Here is a 16,907-nt window from a genome sequence, read left to right on the forward strand (position 1 = left end):
AGTTGGCACAAATTGTGTTCAGTTGATCCGTATTGATTTCATGTGTCCGTATTGTGTTCAATTGGTCCCATTTGTGTTTATTTGTCAGTTTTGTGTTCTGTTGGTCCGTGTTGTGTTTATTTGTACGTGTTGTGTTCAGTTATTCCCATTCGTGTTATTTGCCCGTATTGTGTTCAGTAAGTCATATTTATGTTTATTTGTCATTATTGTATTCAGTTGGTCCTTTTCGTACTTTTTTGTCCGTATTGTGTTCAGTAAGTCTTAATTGTGTGTATTTGTCCTTATTGTATTCATTTGTCAGTATTGTGTTCAGTAATGTTTTTTATCTGCCCTTATTGTTTTCAGTAATATTTATCAGAAAAAAAACTTGCATCCTTTAATCGTCTTGATTATCTCAGTCTCGAAAATTTCCATTCAACCCTAAATAGTGCATACGTTATTACAGTTTGTGAATATGCACTTTATTTTATCTGAGATGGGATAATAACAGATTTTGCTATCTTTAGATATTTAAAATCGGTAGATTTTCTCTAAGTGCAACAACACATTTACAAATGATATAAAAGAAAGTGATGATGAGTCAACAGGCATAAAAATAACATAGGCGTGGATTGGATAACTTTTGTTGGTTTATTTCTTTGTTTTAGATGCAGTCTGTGTGGATTCAACGCAGCTAGCCACTTGTAAGCTGGCAGCCGGTTTCGTATGCGGGGACAAAGACAAGGCGAGGAACGCAGGCTGCCTTCATTATTGTGGATACTGTTAAATTTTAATATCATTAAAATTGTCCAAACCAATGTGTTTTCAAAGTGCATCGCATAGACAGGTCATGAGTTTAAATGACTATCACTGGTTAGCACATTTTAACAGAACTGGAAACTCGAGTTTCTGCAGAAGACATATTTAGATCGACTTACACATCTGGTTGCTAAAAAGAGAAATCTAAAACTCCAGATAAAAAATATTCAAGGTAGTGTTTGCATGGCTTTAGATCGCAAGTCTTGGTGTAATAGCACTGTCATCCGGTTCTAAAGGTTTGGTGATCAGTTGACGCTCCGCATAGCGTGTCTTGGTCTTATTTCAGTAAACTGGGCTCAAGCTGAGAGTAAAGTAATCATGGCACTGTCCGCATAGCTTTATATTGCAAATCTGTGTGCATTTCATCAGGGACTTGTGGTTGTCGGGTGAGTCTCTGCATCTAGCATATCTTGGTCGAAATTCAGTATTCGGGGTTCAAGCTGCGAGTAAAATGTTCAGAGTACTCTCCGCATTGTTTTAGATTGCAACTCTGGGTTAATTAAAAATGTCAACCGGAATAAAAATAAATCAGTCGGGTGACCTTATGCAAGCGTATCTCTGTCAAAATTCAGTATTCGGAGTTCAAGCTCTGCTTAAAGTGTTCAGGGTAATGTCCATTTTGCTTAATATTGCAAATCTGGTTGTATTAGCACTATCATCCGGAATTATACGATTGGTGGCCAGCTTACGGTCCGCAAAACGTATCTCGGTCAAAATTCACTACTCGGGGCTCGAGTTGTCCGTAAAATGTTCAGGGTACTGTACGGTAGCATAACTAAGCATATCATTTAAATTCACATTTATATAGAACTCGCCAGATTGACAGATCAGCGTTAGTTAGCTGGATGGTAATTTAGGTAAGTGTGAGATAATTTGCAGGTTCCAGTCTCCAGCAATAGCTTTATTCACTAACATAAATTATATTTCTATTAAACGTTTATCCAATACAATATTACCTGCTTCGAGTTAAGGTTGAGTAATGAGCTTATAAACTACACAAAAAGAAGTATTAAAACTACTAGAAAGTTTATGAAATTTATAGAAAAAGAACGCAAAAACATGCACTCAAATTGTAGGGCACTCGTATAAAACAAAAAGAACTTGCCACACGTGCTGGTACCTTTAATCTAGTCTCTGCACTTTTTACAATAAAAACAGTCATATGTATTATTATGAAGAATACATTTGTTTCCAACACATCCGCTTCAAGTTAAAAGTAGAATTAGGTGATATTTCATCATTCAGACACTGTAATTAGCAGCGGCTGTGACTGCAACAATAAATCCAAGAAATCATTTAAATTTCAAATATACGTAAAAATCAACATGTTTAATGACTTCTTAAAACCCTGTTACACTAGGCCGCGTTCCCACGGCGTCTAAGAACAAATACGAACGCGCAGTGGAATCGCCAGTTTCATATTACGTGTTATTATTATGAACTTGATACGTCAAGCAGACTGTTTTGGTTTCGACGTTCAACCATTATCGTCACCATAGTAGCAAATCCGGCCTGTAGCATTTAATAAAAGGGCTGTGATAGAAGTAAAAAATAGTATTTAGCAACGTGCAAATAAATTCTTAGTGGATAATCAGCAAACAATTAAAGATAGACACTGACAGGTCATACATAACTTGCAATGAAAAGGCTCTTGATTGTTCACATTGCCGTTTTATTCTGTAATTGTATGTTCATGACTATAACATATACCCTTATATTATAGATATGTTTAAAGCAAATACGTAGTGGTATTTCTCGACAATATATTTATTGTAATAACAACAACGGCAAGTGAGAAGTAATTGCATTTTTTATAGTCATTGTTCTACGGTATAAAGCTTTTTTTGTACGATAATATAACTAATCATATCATTTGAATGCACATTTACATCTAGCATGCCCGATTGACAGATCAGTATTAGTTAACGCGATGGTAATTTAGGTAAGTGTTAGTGGTAATTTGAGGGTTCCAATCTCCAGCAAAATAGCCTTGTTCACTAACATAAAAACTATTTCTATTAAATCTTTATCCTATTAAATATAACTTGCATCGAGTAAAAAGGCACTTGATTGTTCACATTGCCGTTTTATTCTGTAATTGTATGTATATGACTATAACATGTAGTTATACATTATAGATAAGTTTTAAAAAACATCAGGTTTAAAAGCAAATACGTAGTGGTATTTCTCGACAATATATTTATTGTAATAACAATAACGACAAGTGAGCTTTAATTGCACTTTGTATAGTCATTGTTTTACGGTATCAGGCCTTTTTTTGTACGATAGCATAAATAATCATAATCTTTTTTCATCATTTAAATGTACCTTGATTTAGAACTTGCCTGATTGACAGTTCAACATTAGTTAGCGCGATAAAATTTAGGTTTGTGTTAGGAAATTTGCGGATTCTAATCTCCAGCAAAATAGCTTTATTCACTAACATCAAAACTATTTTAAACCTTTATTCAATTTAATATAACTTTTATCGAGTTAAAATTAAGTAATGTGTTTTTAAAGAATTTAAAAAATACAAAACAGTTTAAGAAGTTTCGAAAAATTAGGGCCTGCTGTCATTGACACAAAATACTTTTATATTCAAGTATATGTGTACATCATGGAATGTTATGGCTTCTATTTATTCATTGCCTTATTTCATTATTATTGAATTAGGTTAGGTGAAGAACAGAGTAGATGACAGGGGTATCACCGAAAAGGAGCACAATGTCGAAAGTTAGTTTGTGTTCACCTACAGAAATCGTTTAGTTGTCACCTCAATGCAGTGCAAGTTTTAAGGCAGTTTTCAATAGGCAGTCTGGATTGTAATGCCGAGAAAAAAAACGTTTAGTGAGTTATATAACTAAAGTTAATAGTTTTTACTTACTCGTACTCTTTGGGAAAATACTTAGTATTGATATATATATATTAATTAAATAAATTAAATGCATGACGTATCTAATGAGATGCACTGTAAAACACATTGCTTTCGACAGTTTTAATGATATTAAGTTTTAACAAAATCCACAATAATGAAGGCAGCCTGCGTTGGTCGCCTTGTCTTTGTCCCCGCATACAAAACCGGCTGCCAGCTTACAAGTCTCTATCTTCGTTGCATCCACACAGGCTGCATCTAAAAGCAAGACATACAAAGATATAACTTATCGGATCCACAAATATGTTATATTTAAGCCTATTGTCTCATAAAGTAATTTGATAACGTGTGTAAAGGTGTTGTTTCACTTAAAAAAATATAGATATTTCAAAGATAGCAAAACCTGCCATTATCCCTTTCAATTGAAATTAAGTGCACATTTACTGTCATAACGTTTTCTTTGTTTACTGTTGGTAACTTAGATTACATATTTATAATAAAAAATCTAAAACCATTCCATGAAAACAAACATTGTATAAGGTAATCATGCAGCAACAATTAACAGAACCATTAATGGAGATCTTTGAGATTAAAATAATAAAGACTTTAATAAATGAAGGTCTTTTCTGGAAAATATTACTTTAAAAAACACGGACATATAAACACAATACGGACCAACTGATCACAATACGGCAAAAAGCGCACTGCGGACGAACTGAGATCTATGAGGACCACTGAACACAATACGGATCAAATCAGCACAATACGGACCAACTAGGCACAATACGGACTAACAGAGCACAATACGGACCAACTGAACACAAAACGGACCAACTGAACACAATACGGACCAACTGAACATAATACGGACCAACTGAGCACAATACGGACCTCTGAGCACTATTCGGACCAACTCACCACAATACGGACGCACTGAACAAAATACGGACCAACTGAACACAATACAGAACAACTGAACAAAATACAGTCCAACTGAACACAATACGGAACAAATGAACACAATACGGACGAACTTATCACATCACGGACAAAACGCACTATTCGTACCACCTGAATAAAAAACGGACCACGTGAACACAATGCGGACCAAATGAGCGCAATAAGGACAAACTGGTCACAATATGGACCAACTGGAGACACTGCGGAACACAGATCGGCATAACTGAGCACAAAATGGACAAACTAAATACGATACGGACCAACTGAACATAAAACGGACAAAACGCACAATACGGACCAACTGATCACAATACGGACATGCGTTACACAATGAAGATAAATTGAAACCAATATGGTTCTATTAAACATAAAACGATCAACTGAACGTCATTCGGAAGAGCGGATTACTGTTTTGATAATCTGAGCACTTTAAAATTGATATTAAAGTTTGAAACCATTTATTTCAATTGTTTAATTGTATTTAAATGCACTGTTTTGCATTTTACTAAAAGCGGAAATATATAACCACAAGACTGAAAGCAAATGGGTCTGATATAAACGAAGACAAAAATGGGCAGAAATTCCTACCAACGTTAAAAGCTTAAATACATACAATCAGACGAAAAGGAAATAGGCCAGACAAAAGTTTCCTGCCAACGTTAAAAAAGTCAAAACATCAAACACAAATGACGTCAGACGAGCCAAATATAAAATCCTATCACCGATAACAAGATTAATAAATACAACAAGACAGTAAGCAAATAGGCCGGACGGAAATTCATAATAGCTTCAAGTTATACAACAACAACGAACCAAACGTAAGATTCTTTCACCATTAACAGGTAAAATATACACAACAAGACAGAGAGCAAATGGGTCAGACATACAGAAGTTTTTATCAACGTTTACAGCTTTATAACTGAAACAGCCTCAAAACATACAACACAAATTAAGGAAATGAGTCAAATTTAAGTTCCTATCACCATTAACAGCTTAAATAGAACTGAAACAGCCTTAAAATATATAACACAACTGAACAGCTTAAGAACTGAAACAGCCTAAAAATATATAACACAAATTAAGGAAATGAGTCGAACTTAAGTTCCTATCATCATTAACTGCTTAAGAACTGAAACAGCCTCGAAACATATAACACAAATTCACAGCTTAAGAACTGAAATAGCCTAAAAACATATAACACAAATTAAGGAAATGAGTCGAACTTAAGTTCCTATCATCATTAACTGCTTAAGAACTGAAACAGCCTCGAAACATATAACACAAATTCACAGCTTAAGAACTGAAATAGCCTAAAACATATAACACAAATAAAGGAAATAAGTCGAACTTAAGTTCCTTTTACCGTTAACAGGCCTAATATATACAACAAGACGGCTACCAAATCGGTCAGACAGAAGTTCATATCAAAGGTAAAGGCTTTAATATATATAAATGCGATGGAAATGAGCTTAACATAAGGTTGTATCATCGTTAACAACTGAAATATGTACAACAAGACAGAAACATAATGGGTCAGACATAAGTTCATTGTATTCACCATCAATATGCACTCCACATCTTTTTCGATTTAATATTTTTAAAGCGAACATAGATGTTATATTGATACTGTAACATCTCTTTTGCGAAAGACATAAAACGAATATAAGAAAAATTATAAAATTTACATGTATGCGGGGCGGATCAAAATATCCGAACCGAGGTCACGCAAGTTGTTAAAAAGGTTCACCGGGACATGGGCCGGACACCTTTAATGACCGTCGAATATTCCATCCGCCTCACTCTAAAGTAAATGTACTGTTATTCACTTATCTAAAACTCAAAAGTTAGGCAAAAGCATTATGACGTAATGCTGTAATGTAGTTTAAATGCATTTCACCAGAATGCGCGTGGGTATATTTTATTGAAGTCTCCTTCAACGTCATGACACGCATTCATTTGAAGTCGATACATATCCTTACCTAGAAACTTTGAAATGTAAATGCTTTTATTTTGTTTACATATAATTATATGAAATGACTATTTGACCTTCTAAAATATTGCTTTTTTATGATAGCTTATTCTTATGAGTCTTGAAACGTGCATTGTCTTAATCAGCATGAGGATGACAAGATATTTTTAGGTTTGGTAAAATACTGAAATACATGTAAGTTATGCAAGAAAAATTTACGTCGTTAGGTTTCGCCATGCTGTACGCTATTCAGTAATAGTATTTATCTGAATACTAAGTAATTGAGGCTTTTCTCTGTTCTATACATGTCAATTAAGCTCAGTAATCCATATTTTGACTAGGAGTCACATATTCTCTTTGGGTAACTTGGACGGTCTGTAATACATGGTAGTAAAGTCAATGAGAATCTGTAAAGAGAGGTCAGGACTGAAGCTCAAAGCTTTTCACTAACTGTAAAAAGGGTAGGGGGGTAATTCTACTTATTCTGTGTAAACAAAGGAACAAGCTGAGGTGCTAATGTCTCTCAATCTGTGCTATAAGAGGAAAATCCTAGGGTTATTCTACTGATTCAGTGCAAACGGAGGAACTGGCTAAGTATTAATTCTTCTCACTCGGTGATTGAGTAGGTATGATACATGCGTTGTTGCAAATATCATCATCACAGCAATCGAAGCACGTCCCGTTCGTTCCTGTTATTTCCAAGCCTGATGCAGGGAGCGATAGGCGAAGCTTTTCACAATGCTGTTAAAAATAACATGGAAAAAATAAAATAATGATTTGGGGGGGATTTAAACTGAATGTATAAATCATTTCATTATCGTTGTAAACATAATGGCAAATCACGTGAACATTCGACTCTTGAAGATGGTGCGTTATGTTTATGTTCATGTTTGTTTTTTTAAAAAGTAATGAGTGTGTGTATAAGATACATCTTCTTGTATTAAGGTGACAGCGGTTATGACAGAGAGGCAGCAGTCATGAGTCTATACTACTCACATTTCTTTCCATACATTCGGAGGTGAACACCTGGCTGACTCCCATGCCAGACGATCCAAGGTGTTGGGTGCAAACCTAAATTAAAACAAAGGCATTGTCATACAACAATCAAATTACATGTGTCACCAAAACTAAAACAAATTGCCGCTGTGGACATACCTTCATCATACTGCAGGTATGGTCATACCTAGATCAACATAAAGGTGTGTTCAAGCCTAGTTTGAAATATATAGGTGTCCGGAACTATATAGAAATATACATGTGGTCAGAACTATATCTCAATACATATTAGGTGAGGACTTGCTGAAAATGACGATTTGGTCGGACGTCGATTAGCACACAAATATGGTCGGACCTAGAAAGCATGACAGCACTTTTTTAGTCCTTTACTGAAATAGATATGCTGCAAGATCTAGATTATAATACAGATTTGGTCAGATAAAGATACAAATGCAGATTGTGTCAGCCCCTGAAACACAGATGTAGACAGCCCTAGATTAGATCTAGATTATAGAACATATTATGTGAGACCTAGATTTGAATACAGATGTAGTCAGCCCTAGATTAGATCTAGATTATAGATCATATTATGTCAGAACTAGATTGAAATATAGATGCAGTAAGCCCTAGATTAGATCTAGATTATGGAACATATGAAGTCAGACTTAGATTGAAATACTGATGTACACAGCCCTAGATGAGATCTAGATAATAAAGCATAGTATGTCAGACCCAGATCGAAAAACAGATGTAGACAGCCCTAGATAAGATCTAAATTATAGAACATATTATGTCAGACCTAGATTGAAATACAGATTTAGACAGCCCTAGATAAGATCTAAATTATAGAACATATTATGTCAGACCTAAATTGAAATACAGATATAGACAGCTCTAGATTAGATCAAGATTATGGAACATATTATGTCAGATCTTGATAGAAATACAGATATAGACAGTCCTAGATTATATCTAGGATTAGTTCTAGATTATAGAAAATATTATGTCGGACCAAGACTGTGATACAGATGTAGACAGCCCTGAAAAAAATCTAGATTAAAGACCATATTATATCAGACCTAGATAGAAATACAGATGTAGACAGCCCTAGATTAGATCAAGATTATAGAACATATTATGTGAGACCTAGATTTGAATACAGATGTAGACAGCGCTAGATTAGATCTAGATTATAGAACATATTATGTCAGAACTAGATTGAAATATAGATGTGGTCAGGTCTAGATTGGACATGAGATGTTTGTCAAACATGATGCCCCCTGACCGCCATGCTGACAGGAATATTTAGACAATTGTATGAATTTTGCATGGATCGAAATGACAGTTGAATATGAGTTGTTGCTTTGACATTTCGATTCTATAACCTCAAAAAATCAATAGGGGTCATCTGGTCACCCAACAACATCTATGGCCAAATGAAGCTAACAAACTTTTTGACGACTTTTTGTGAGTCGGATTACTTAAAGGGCACGATAGGCAATTGTCAAATAAAATAAGTAGACAACTAGCTAAAATATGAGTCGGATTCCTCAACCGGTACAAGCAGTGGTCAAACTTAGCTTACAAATGAAAATGTTATTTTTTCCTTAAAAAAGCATGATAAGCTTTTGTAACTGTACAATGAAACTAGCAAGCAAATATCTTATTTATGGGTCAGATTCATTAAAAGAGCACGATTAGTAGTTGTTAAATGAAGTAGGCAAATAGCTAGCTTATCTGAGGGTCGTATTCATAAAAAGACACAATAAGTAAATAAGCAGCGGGCAAATGAAGTAAGCCGACAACTCGTAATTAACCGCATAAAAAATATAACAATGTACCATATTTACAAATAAAAAAGCTACGTATCCACAAGTATAAACATAGACAAGAATGCACTATTCAACAAATATAAGAATACACCGTTTCAACAAGTATAATAATACATCACCGTTTCAACAAATATAAGAAAACACCGTTTCAACAAGTATATTAATACATCACCGTTTCAACAAATATAAGAAAACACCGTTTCAACAAGTACATTAAGAATACATCACCATTTCAACAATTATTAGAATACACCTTTTAACAAATATTGTAATAAATTATTTTAACAAATATTAGAATACAACGTATAACACAATATTAGAATATACAATATCAATAAATAATAAGTATATTTCCTGACATGGTTGTCCGATCAGCGCAGTTGTAAGCGCACTCACTCCTCACCTAGGATACCGTGGTTCGATACCCGGATTGGGCGCGTGTGATTTTGGTTAGTCACCAAGCTCGAAAAGTGGGTGGTCTCCATATACTACGAATTCCCCTTTAACACACAACGACACTCTCGCACATCATCGTGGCAACGAGAGTGACATAGTAAAAGTTATAACTTTCTTTACAATCATTTTTAAATAGATAAAATTTCGAATTCATGTTAAAAACAATTGTTGAATACACTGTATAAACTTATATTAAAAAAAAAATGATAATCGAATATAAATGGACTTTAAATGGAATCGGTTTTAGAACGCTCAACCTAACACTCAACAGCAAACAATCGGATCACGCTCGGCTATTTACGGAATATATGTAAAGCTTACCGGAGATGGCCGATTGCTTACGATTGGCTTATATTACCTCATCGCGACTAACACTCAACTAAGCAAACAATCAGATCACTCTCGGTTATTTACGGAATATATGTAAAGCTTACCGGAGATGGCCGATTGCTTACAATTGGCCTATATTTACCTCATCGCGACCGCACTCAATGATCGTACTGCAATCCGTACTTCCCAGTTGTTGATTACAATTATAACAAATAGGACCTCTATCTTGCACGTAATCTGAAATAAATATACAATGGAAACAGCAGGGACAAACAAGAAGCGTGTCGAAATTACCTCAAAACTTAGGGAAAATATTGAAATTGGCGTTGCCGTTTTCAAATGGAAATAACGTACTTTTTTCTGATGCTGCCATTGAATAAGTATCCTGATTAAATACGCTTTGACGCTGTGTTAAATCAATGCATATAATTTAACCTTCTTCTTACGGTAGATAAACGTTTTTCAAAACATTTTTTGACTGGTAAGTATCTGTTTAAAAACGCAATGCAGTTTTTTTTGCCGCACAAATATAAACGTGTATATAAAGTAGACAAAGTTATGTAGATTTAGCGCCTGGACATTACAGTGAAACCGTTATCTTTCGAAAAATGAAGCCACGCAGCAACGTTTAATATATATATATAGGAAGTTTTACTTTCGTCGCCACAAAGTCCAGCCTGACAAAAAGGTGAATTGCAGCATTCGTCACAAAGTATCACCGTACCATCAGCCCGTTTACCCATTGGAACGGAGCTCACACATTTCTGAAAATAAACTCAAGGAACTCTCACTGAGTTTATTTATTCCTAAGATTGACCGTATCGAGTCATTCTTTTTTTTATTTCTGAAAATATCTGACATCAACTGTTATGATTAGATACTCATTTAAACGAAAATTAATATTCAAAATCAATCAATTTTCATTAGCAATATAAACGCTTTGGAGCAGAATGAAACAGTTGTTGCTATGTTTTAAACTAGTTCGATTCAATTTACCAATATTGATTTTATTACGCACTTTTTATGTTTTACACGAACTCATATTTCAAGTATATATGAACGTCTTCTTATTCACTCTCTATTCTATCAGTAAGCAATACTCTTGTAAAATATAGCAATTTTATTGCGTTTACCTAAATCACTTTTGATGTTAACTAGTTAAGTAAAATGTCATCTTAAAATGGAAGTTTACATATCGCAACCCAATAAAATATGATCAATAAATATATGTTTATTCTTTAATTAACCTACCATTTAATTATAATTAATGCGTATCTTAAACCGCGTGCAATATCCTTCATTGCAAAACCTGCAAAACTTCTTTGATACTAATCAATTAAATGGCAGGGTATGTTTAAGATTTACCAGATAGCTCAGACGGTCACGGGGTGTAGCACTACGCATTATATATTTGTTCATTGTTATTATAAAAACTCAACTGTACTTATTAACGATTACCGGAATCGGTCCAATGCAATCGGCTTTTAATACATATTCACGCTACTTTTAAACTATTGGAATATTTGTTTGTTTCATTGTAAGATGTGATGCAACTAGTGGGCACCCAAAACTATATTTCACGGACGGCGTTAAACCACCAGTGAAATATTTATTTCAGGTGTTCACGAAGTGAACTGTAAAAGACCAAATTTGGGGCTTTGTTTCATTTTAAATAGAGAATAAATGGTGGTTATCTTTATTTAAAATCAATAGTTGGTGGCTAATGGCTTATGCTAAAAGAGAGGTAAAGAGTGAAATTATTGCGATGTTCAATACTTGTTTTTAAGAAAATTTGATTAATTTAAAAGTGAAGGTGATATTTATCTCTTTTGGTGCTCACTCGGTGAAAAATATTACAATATTTTACTGAAACCAGCAACATACCTAAAAGAACATTTAAAGAACAGTTAACTGTAGCTTTTCGGTAAAAAGCGAAAGTTTTATGCGGACGCAACGTCATTTTTGTAAATAGCGCCGTTGAAACTGTGTCCCTGCCCTGAGCAGACTGATAGTTGGTTTTGGACGTGAAAGCAGGTTCAAGTATAACTTCAAACACTTATTGCATGAAGGCCTCCAGCCCATATACACATATGCATACAATCAATTATAAACAACGAGAGTGTTGACACAAGGCAAATATCGTATGTATTTGCCAATTGACCAAATTTGCATTGAAGTAGTACCACGATATACTTCAATACTTGCTAATTGCTATTCATAAAGGTTTGTCTTACTTTATCAGCATAAAACAAGTACATAAACAATTTCTTAATAATTGTTTCATTTTCAGATGCAGTTAGCAAAAAGAACTTATGGAGACTAGGATTAGTATAATATTTCGGTGGTATATAAACTTATCGTATGACCTTATACAATGGGCATTTGATAACAAAATTGTATTTATCCTCAACAAGATTTTTACAAAATAAACAATCTTAAATCTCTAGCAATTCCAGAATGTCTTCCTGTTTCAATAGCCAGTTCAAATTTGAAATGAGTTAAAAATGTATCATAAGTATACTTTCATCGTTTTAAACACGAAAAGGAAAGCCTATAAAAACTCACTTGTGAATCTCTGCATCCTACTGTTCTTCTGAGGTTGCCATTCGAGGTCACATACTGAGTGGATACACACACCTAGAAAAATAACATTTAGGTAATAAACTCTGAGCTAAATTTTCTACATTCTAACATATCTTGTGTTCATTTTCTAAACAAAATAAATATAATGGTATATGTGTGCGTGATTTCAGATAATACTATACTGAAAGTTGTTATGGCCAAAATAATGAGATTTGCAAAACAGTGCCCTGAATTGCTTATCGATAATGCGAACAATGCCTACATCAGCACAATACTAAAATTTGACTTTTTAAGAAAATTATTTGCATCGCCAAATATACGAATCAAACATAAACCATGTAAAAACGTTGCGTTTAATATCTATCTTAAGGCGCAATTCAGGTTAACGGTTCACTATGAATGTACAGGCGTATAACGATAAAAGAGATACATGTTTCCATTCTATATGAGAGTACAGGCGCTATTGCGTTGAAGACGATGCATGTTTACGTTCTGTATTAAAGTACAGGTGCTATTACAGTAAATAAGATACATGTTTCCGTTCTATATGAGAGTACAGGTGCTATTACGGCCAAGAAGATACATATTTCCATTCTATATAAACGTATAGGCGCTATTACGTTAAATAATATATTTGCTTCCGTTCTATATATATGTACAGGTGCTATTACGGTCAAGATAATACATGGTTCAATTCTATATCAAAGTATAGGCGCTATTGGGGTGAGGATTAAACATTTTTCCATTTCAAATGAAAGTACAGGTGTAATTACGGTAATATAGATACATGGTTCCGTTCTATATGAAAGTACATGCGCTATTGCGGTAAATAATATGCATGCATCTGTTATATATGAAAGTACAGGTGCTTTTTCGGAAAAAGAAGAAACGTGGTTCCGTTCTTTATGAAAGTACAGGTGCCTTTTCGGAAAAAGAAGAAACGTGGTTCCGTTCTTTATGAAAGTACAGGTAATATTTCGGTGAAGAAGAAACGTGGTTCCGTTCTTTATGAAAATACAGGTAACATTTCGGTGAAGAAGAAACGTGGTTCCGTTCTTTATGAAAATACAGCTAATATTTCGGTGAAGAAGAAACGTGGTTCCGTTCTTTATGAAAATACAGGTAATATTTCGGTGAAGAAGAAACGTGGTTCCGTTCTTTATGAAAATACAGGTAATATTTCGGTGAAGAAGAAACGTGGTTCCGTTCTTTATGAAAATACAGGTAATATTTCGGTGAAGAAGAAACGTGGTTCCGTTCTTTATGAAAATACAGGTAATATTTCGGTGAAGAAGAAACGTGGTTCCGTTCTTTATGAAAATACAGGTAATATTCCGGTGAAGAAGAAACGTGGTTCCGTTCTATAAGACAGTGCATGTGCTTTTACAATACATAATTAGATAGGTTCTTCCCAGCCGGAGCGTAGGGTGTTTTGCATAAACGAGGTTTACCGAGTTTCCTCAGAACACCCTGCGCGAGTGTTAAGGTAAACCTATCTTAAACGAGCAGCCATGGTAGATGCCTTTTTCCCACCCTCAGTTAAACAAAATAAAGTTAAAATGATCTTTTTTTCGCTGGAAATCTTTTGTGCGTAGTGAAAATAATTTACGTTTATATGTGTGTGTGATAAATCGTTGTTGTCATGGATATGCGCGCAGTGATTCAGATTATGTTAATTGTCATGTCGTCCATTAAAAAGTTTTGAGGAGAGTGCAGCATAAATGCTTCAAAGCAGCATGAAAACTTATTGTTGGTGCCATTTGAAGCGAGAAATGATAACTTGGATTTTATATATTTCCACAAGACAATGTTTCCATGATGCTAAGGTCTTAAACTAGGGAACTAGTTTTGTTTTTGGATCTACTTATCTGAGGTTGAAGAAATATGGTTGCACTCTATATGAATCTATATGCGCTTTTACGGTAAAGAAGATACATGAATGTATTCTAAAACAATGAACGTACAGACTCTAGAACGGTGAAAAGGTGTTTAACCCAAAAAAACGCTCATAGACTATTATTGTAAATAAAAGGTTCATTAGTCGTTATCAATATGTGTAAAATATTTACAGACCCTATTAGGGCGCTGCTCTGGTAATTGAAATATGCCTGATGCATTCATCCTACGAACCATACCCTTTGTTTTACCGTATTCGATGTTCGAAGGATCGTATTTATGAACCTTTAAAGGCCTAGTTCAAGCCTTCTATAAGTTACCCCCACCCCCCCCCCCCCCCACAAAAAAAAAAAGTAATAATAATAAAAAAAATCGGTGTGTAGTAAACCTCTGTGTATTGATCTTAATTTAATTATCTGGTGCTTTCTTATCAGATTTCATCTGAGTATCCTGCAGTGAAGTTTCGGAAGTGTGATTATAATATTGGACCCTAAATTGCCCTAAGCCAATAAACCAATACACAGGAAATTGGCCCCTACTGTGACACCAGTCAGTTAGCAGAAGATGCATAGCAGGGGATTATCATGCCAAACATTCCTTAAACAAGGCCTTAAACACGCCATTGTTGTATCAAAGATGTACTGATGCGTTTCATCTATGAATTACGCCGGTGACCATGCAAAATAAACGGAAAATGTTGACAAGCAAAACCCACCAACAATACACAAGCCATTAATGTAATTAAATTGTATTGTTAAATCAACCAATGACACATCCAAACGCCGTAATGCTTCAATCAAATACAGGCGTCATTACGGTAACACAAATACATGATGCATTTAAAATATCAATCCGGTTAGCGCAGCGGTTAATGCACTCGCTTCTCACCTAAGCGACCCGGGTTCGATTACCGGCCTCGGCGCATGTCAGTTTAAAATGTGGTCACAAGCCGGACAAGTGGGTTTCCTTCGGGTACTTGTCAACGAAAAGGATAAATATATTGTTGTAATAAATTGTTTCACAATCGTTGTAAAATAAATAAGTAAAAACTAAACTAAACTAAACTTAAATATCAGTCATTTTGACCCATTCATGGTCATTAAAGAACACACAAATGAAGCGGTAATATCAAAGTCTGTATCTAGGCATTGTTTAAATTGTTCACGTTTTGTTTCCAATCAAAGTTATTGTTTCAGAGTTATGTAATTCATAACATAGTATATACTGTCAATTTGCCTACTCAAAACGCTACAACTCAAGTATGAACAACATAGAGATAAACCATACTCAAAGCTTATCTATTATTCAGCACGTATTCAATGCGATACCTTATATACACGAATGAAAAGTAGACGTGTTTTTTTTTTTTACATAATTCAAGTTTCATACATTAGTATGTGATAATACTAAGACGTTATTATGGTAATTGGTACGAAGTGCTATGCCACGTTTTGAATAAGGCCATTCGAGCAATTGAAATTACATCATTAATAAATAGCATTTGCCTGTGCAAAGCGCGACAACTCTATTATGACAAAATAAGAGTTATGAAAAAAAGCTTGTTCAACCGTGTTTGCTTATTGTGGCAACGTTTAAATACATATGTTCAAAAAGAAGATTAAAACAGAAATGATTGGAGTTTGATATATAAGTAAGTGTTCATAATTACTTCATGCGGGCCACATTCTTTAATGTGTTCGCAGTCCCTCGCTCTCGTCACATCGTCACAACTAAGACAATACAAACTGTCTGCACATGGAACTGTAAATGAAAAAAAAAACATTTATTCATTAATAAAATACATTTATTCATTACGTTCCAGACAATAAAAATTGTCCACATATACGACCGTTAAAAACTAAAATTTCCGCCACTTAATGTTAATTTCCTAAACATTTTATTGTTAGAGTATAAATCTACACACATATATAAACGTACACATATTTTATATATACTGCGGTCGTTCGAACTTGCGGTCGTCCGAGATCCGCCGTTCCCTCGAGGTCGGAACATGGTCCCGATTTTTTTTCCTTCTATTTTCATATAAAATATACTGAGGCTGCATCGATACCTAAATAAGTCGAGGACTTGAGCACAATAGCCGGTCCCAATAACACAAATCATTCACAAAACCTTATGGCTATATTGTGGTCATAACTTCACACTTTTGCCCGAACGCGTGTTCCAAAATAAACAAACAACTGCTAGAAGTTAC

The 16,907-nt window shown here is 34.5% G+C and overlaps 1 protein-coding gene across 1 annotated transcript; it reads right to left on the bottom strand.

Moving 5' to 3' along the window:
• Nucleotides 1–3,778: 3,778 nt before the first annotated feature.
• LOC128222174 (uncharacterized) lies at nucleotides 3,779–16,455 on the bottom strand. Its single transcript, XM_052931058.1, has 7 exons — nucleotides 16,362–16,455; nucleotides 12,779–12,850; nucleotides 10,869–10,977; nucleotides 10,356–10,450; nucleotides 7,596–7,670; nucleotides 7,211–7,340; nucleotides 3,779–3,928 (listed from the first exon to the last, which is right to left on the bottom strand). Exons 3-7 carry the CDS (start codon nucleotides 10,954–10,956, stop codon nucleotides 3,810–3,812), a joined length of 507 nt encoding a protein of 168 aa, XP_052787018.1. The 5' UTR covers nucleotides 10,957–10,977; nucleotides 12,779–12,850; nucleotides 16,362–16,455; the 3' UTR covers nucleotides 3,779–3,809.
• Between the last annotated feature and the right edge of the window lie 452 nt (nucleotides 16,456–16,907).

Source organism: Mya arenaria, chromosome 16 (assembly GCF_026914265.1).
Source record: "Mya arenaria isolate MELC-2E11 chromosome 16, ASM2691426v1".
In the NCBI taxonomy this organism is placed as follows: Eukaryota; Metazoa; Mollusca; class Bivalvia; order Myida; family Myidae; genus Mya; species Mya arenaria.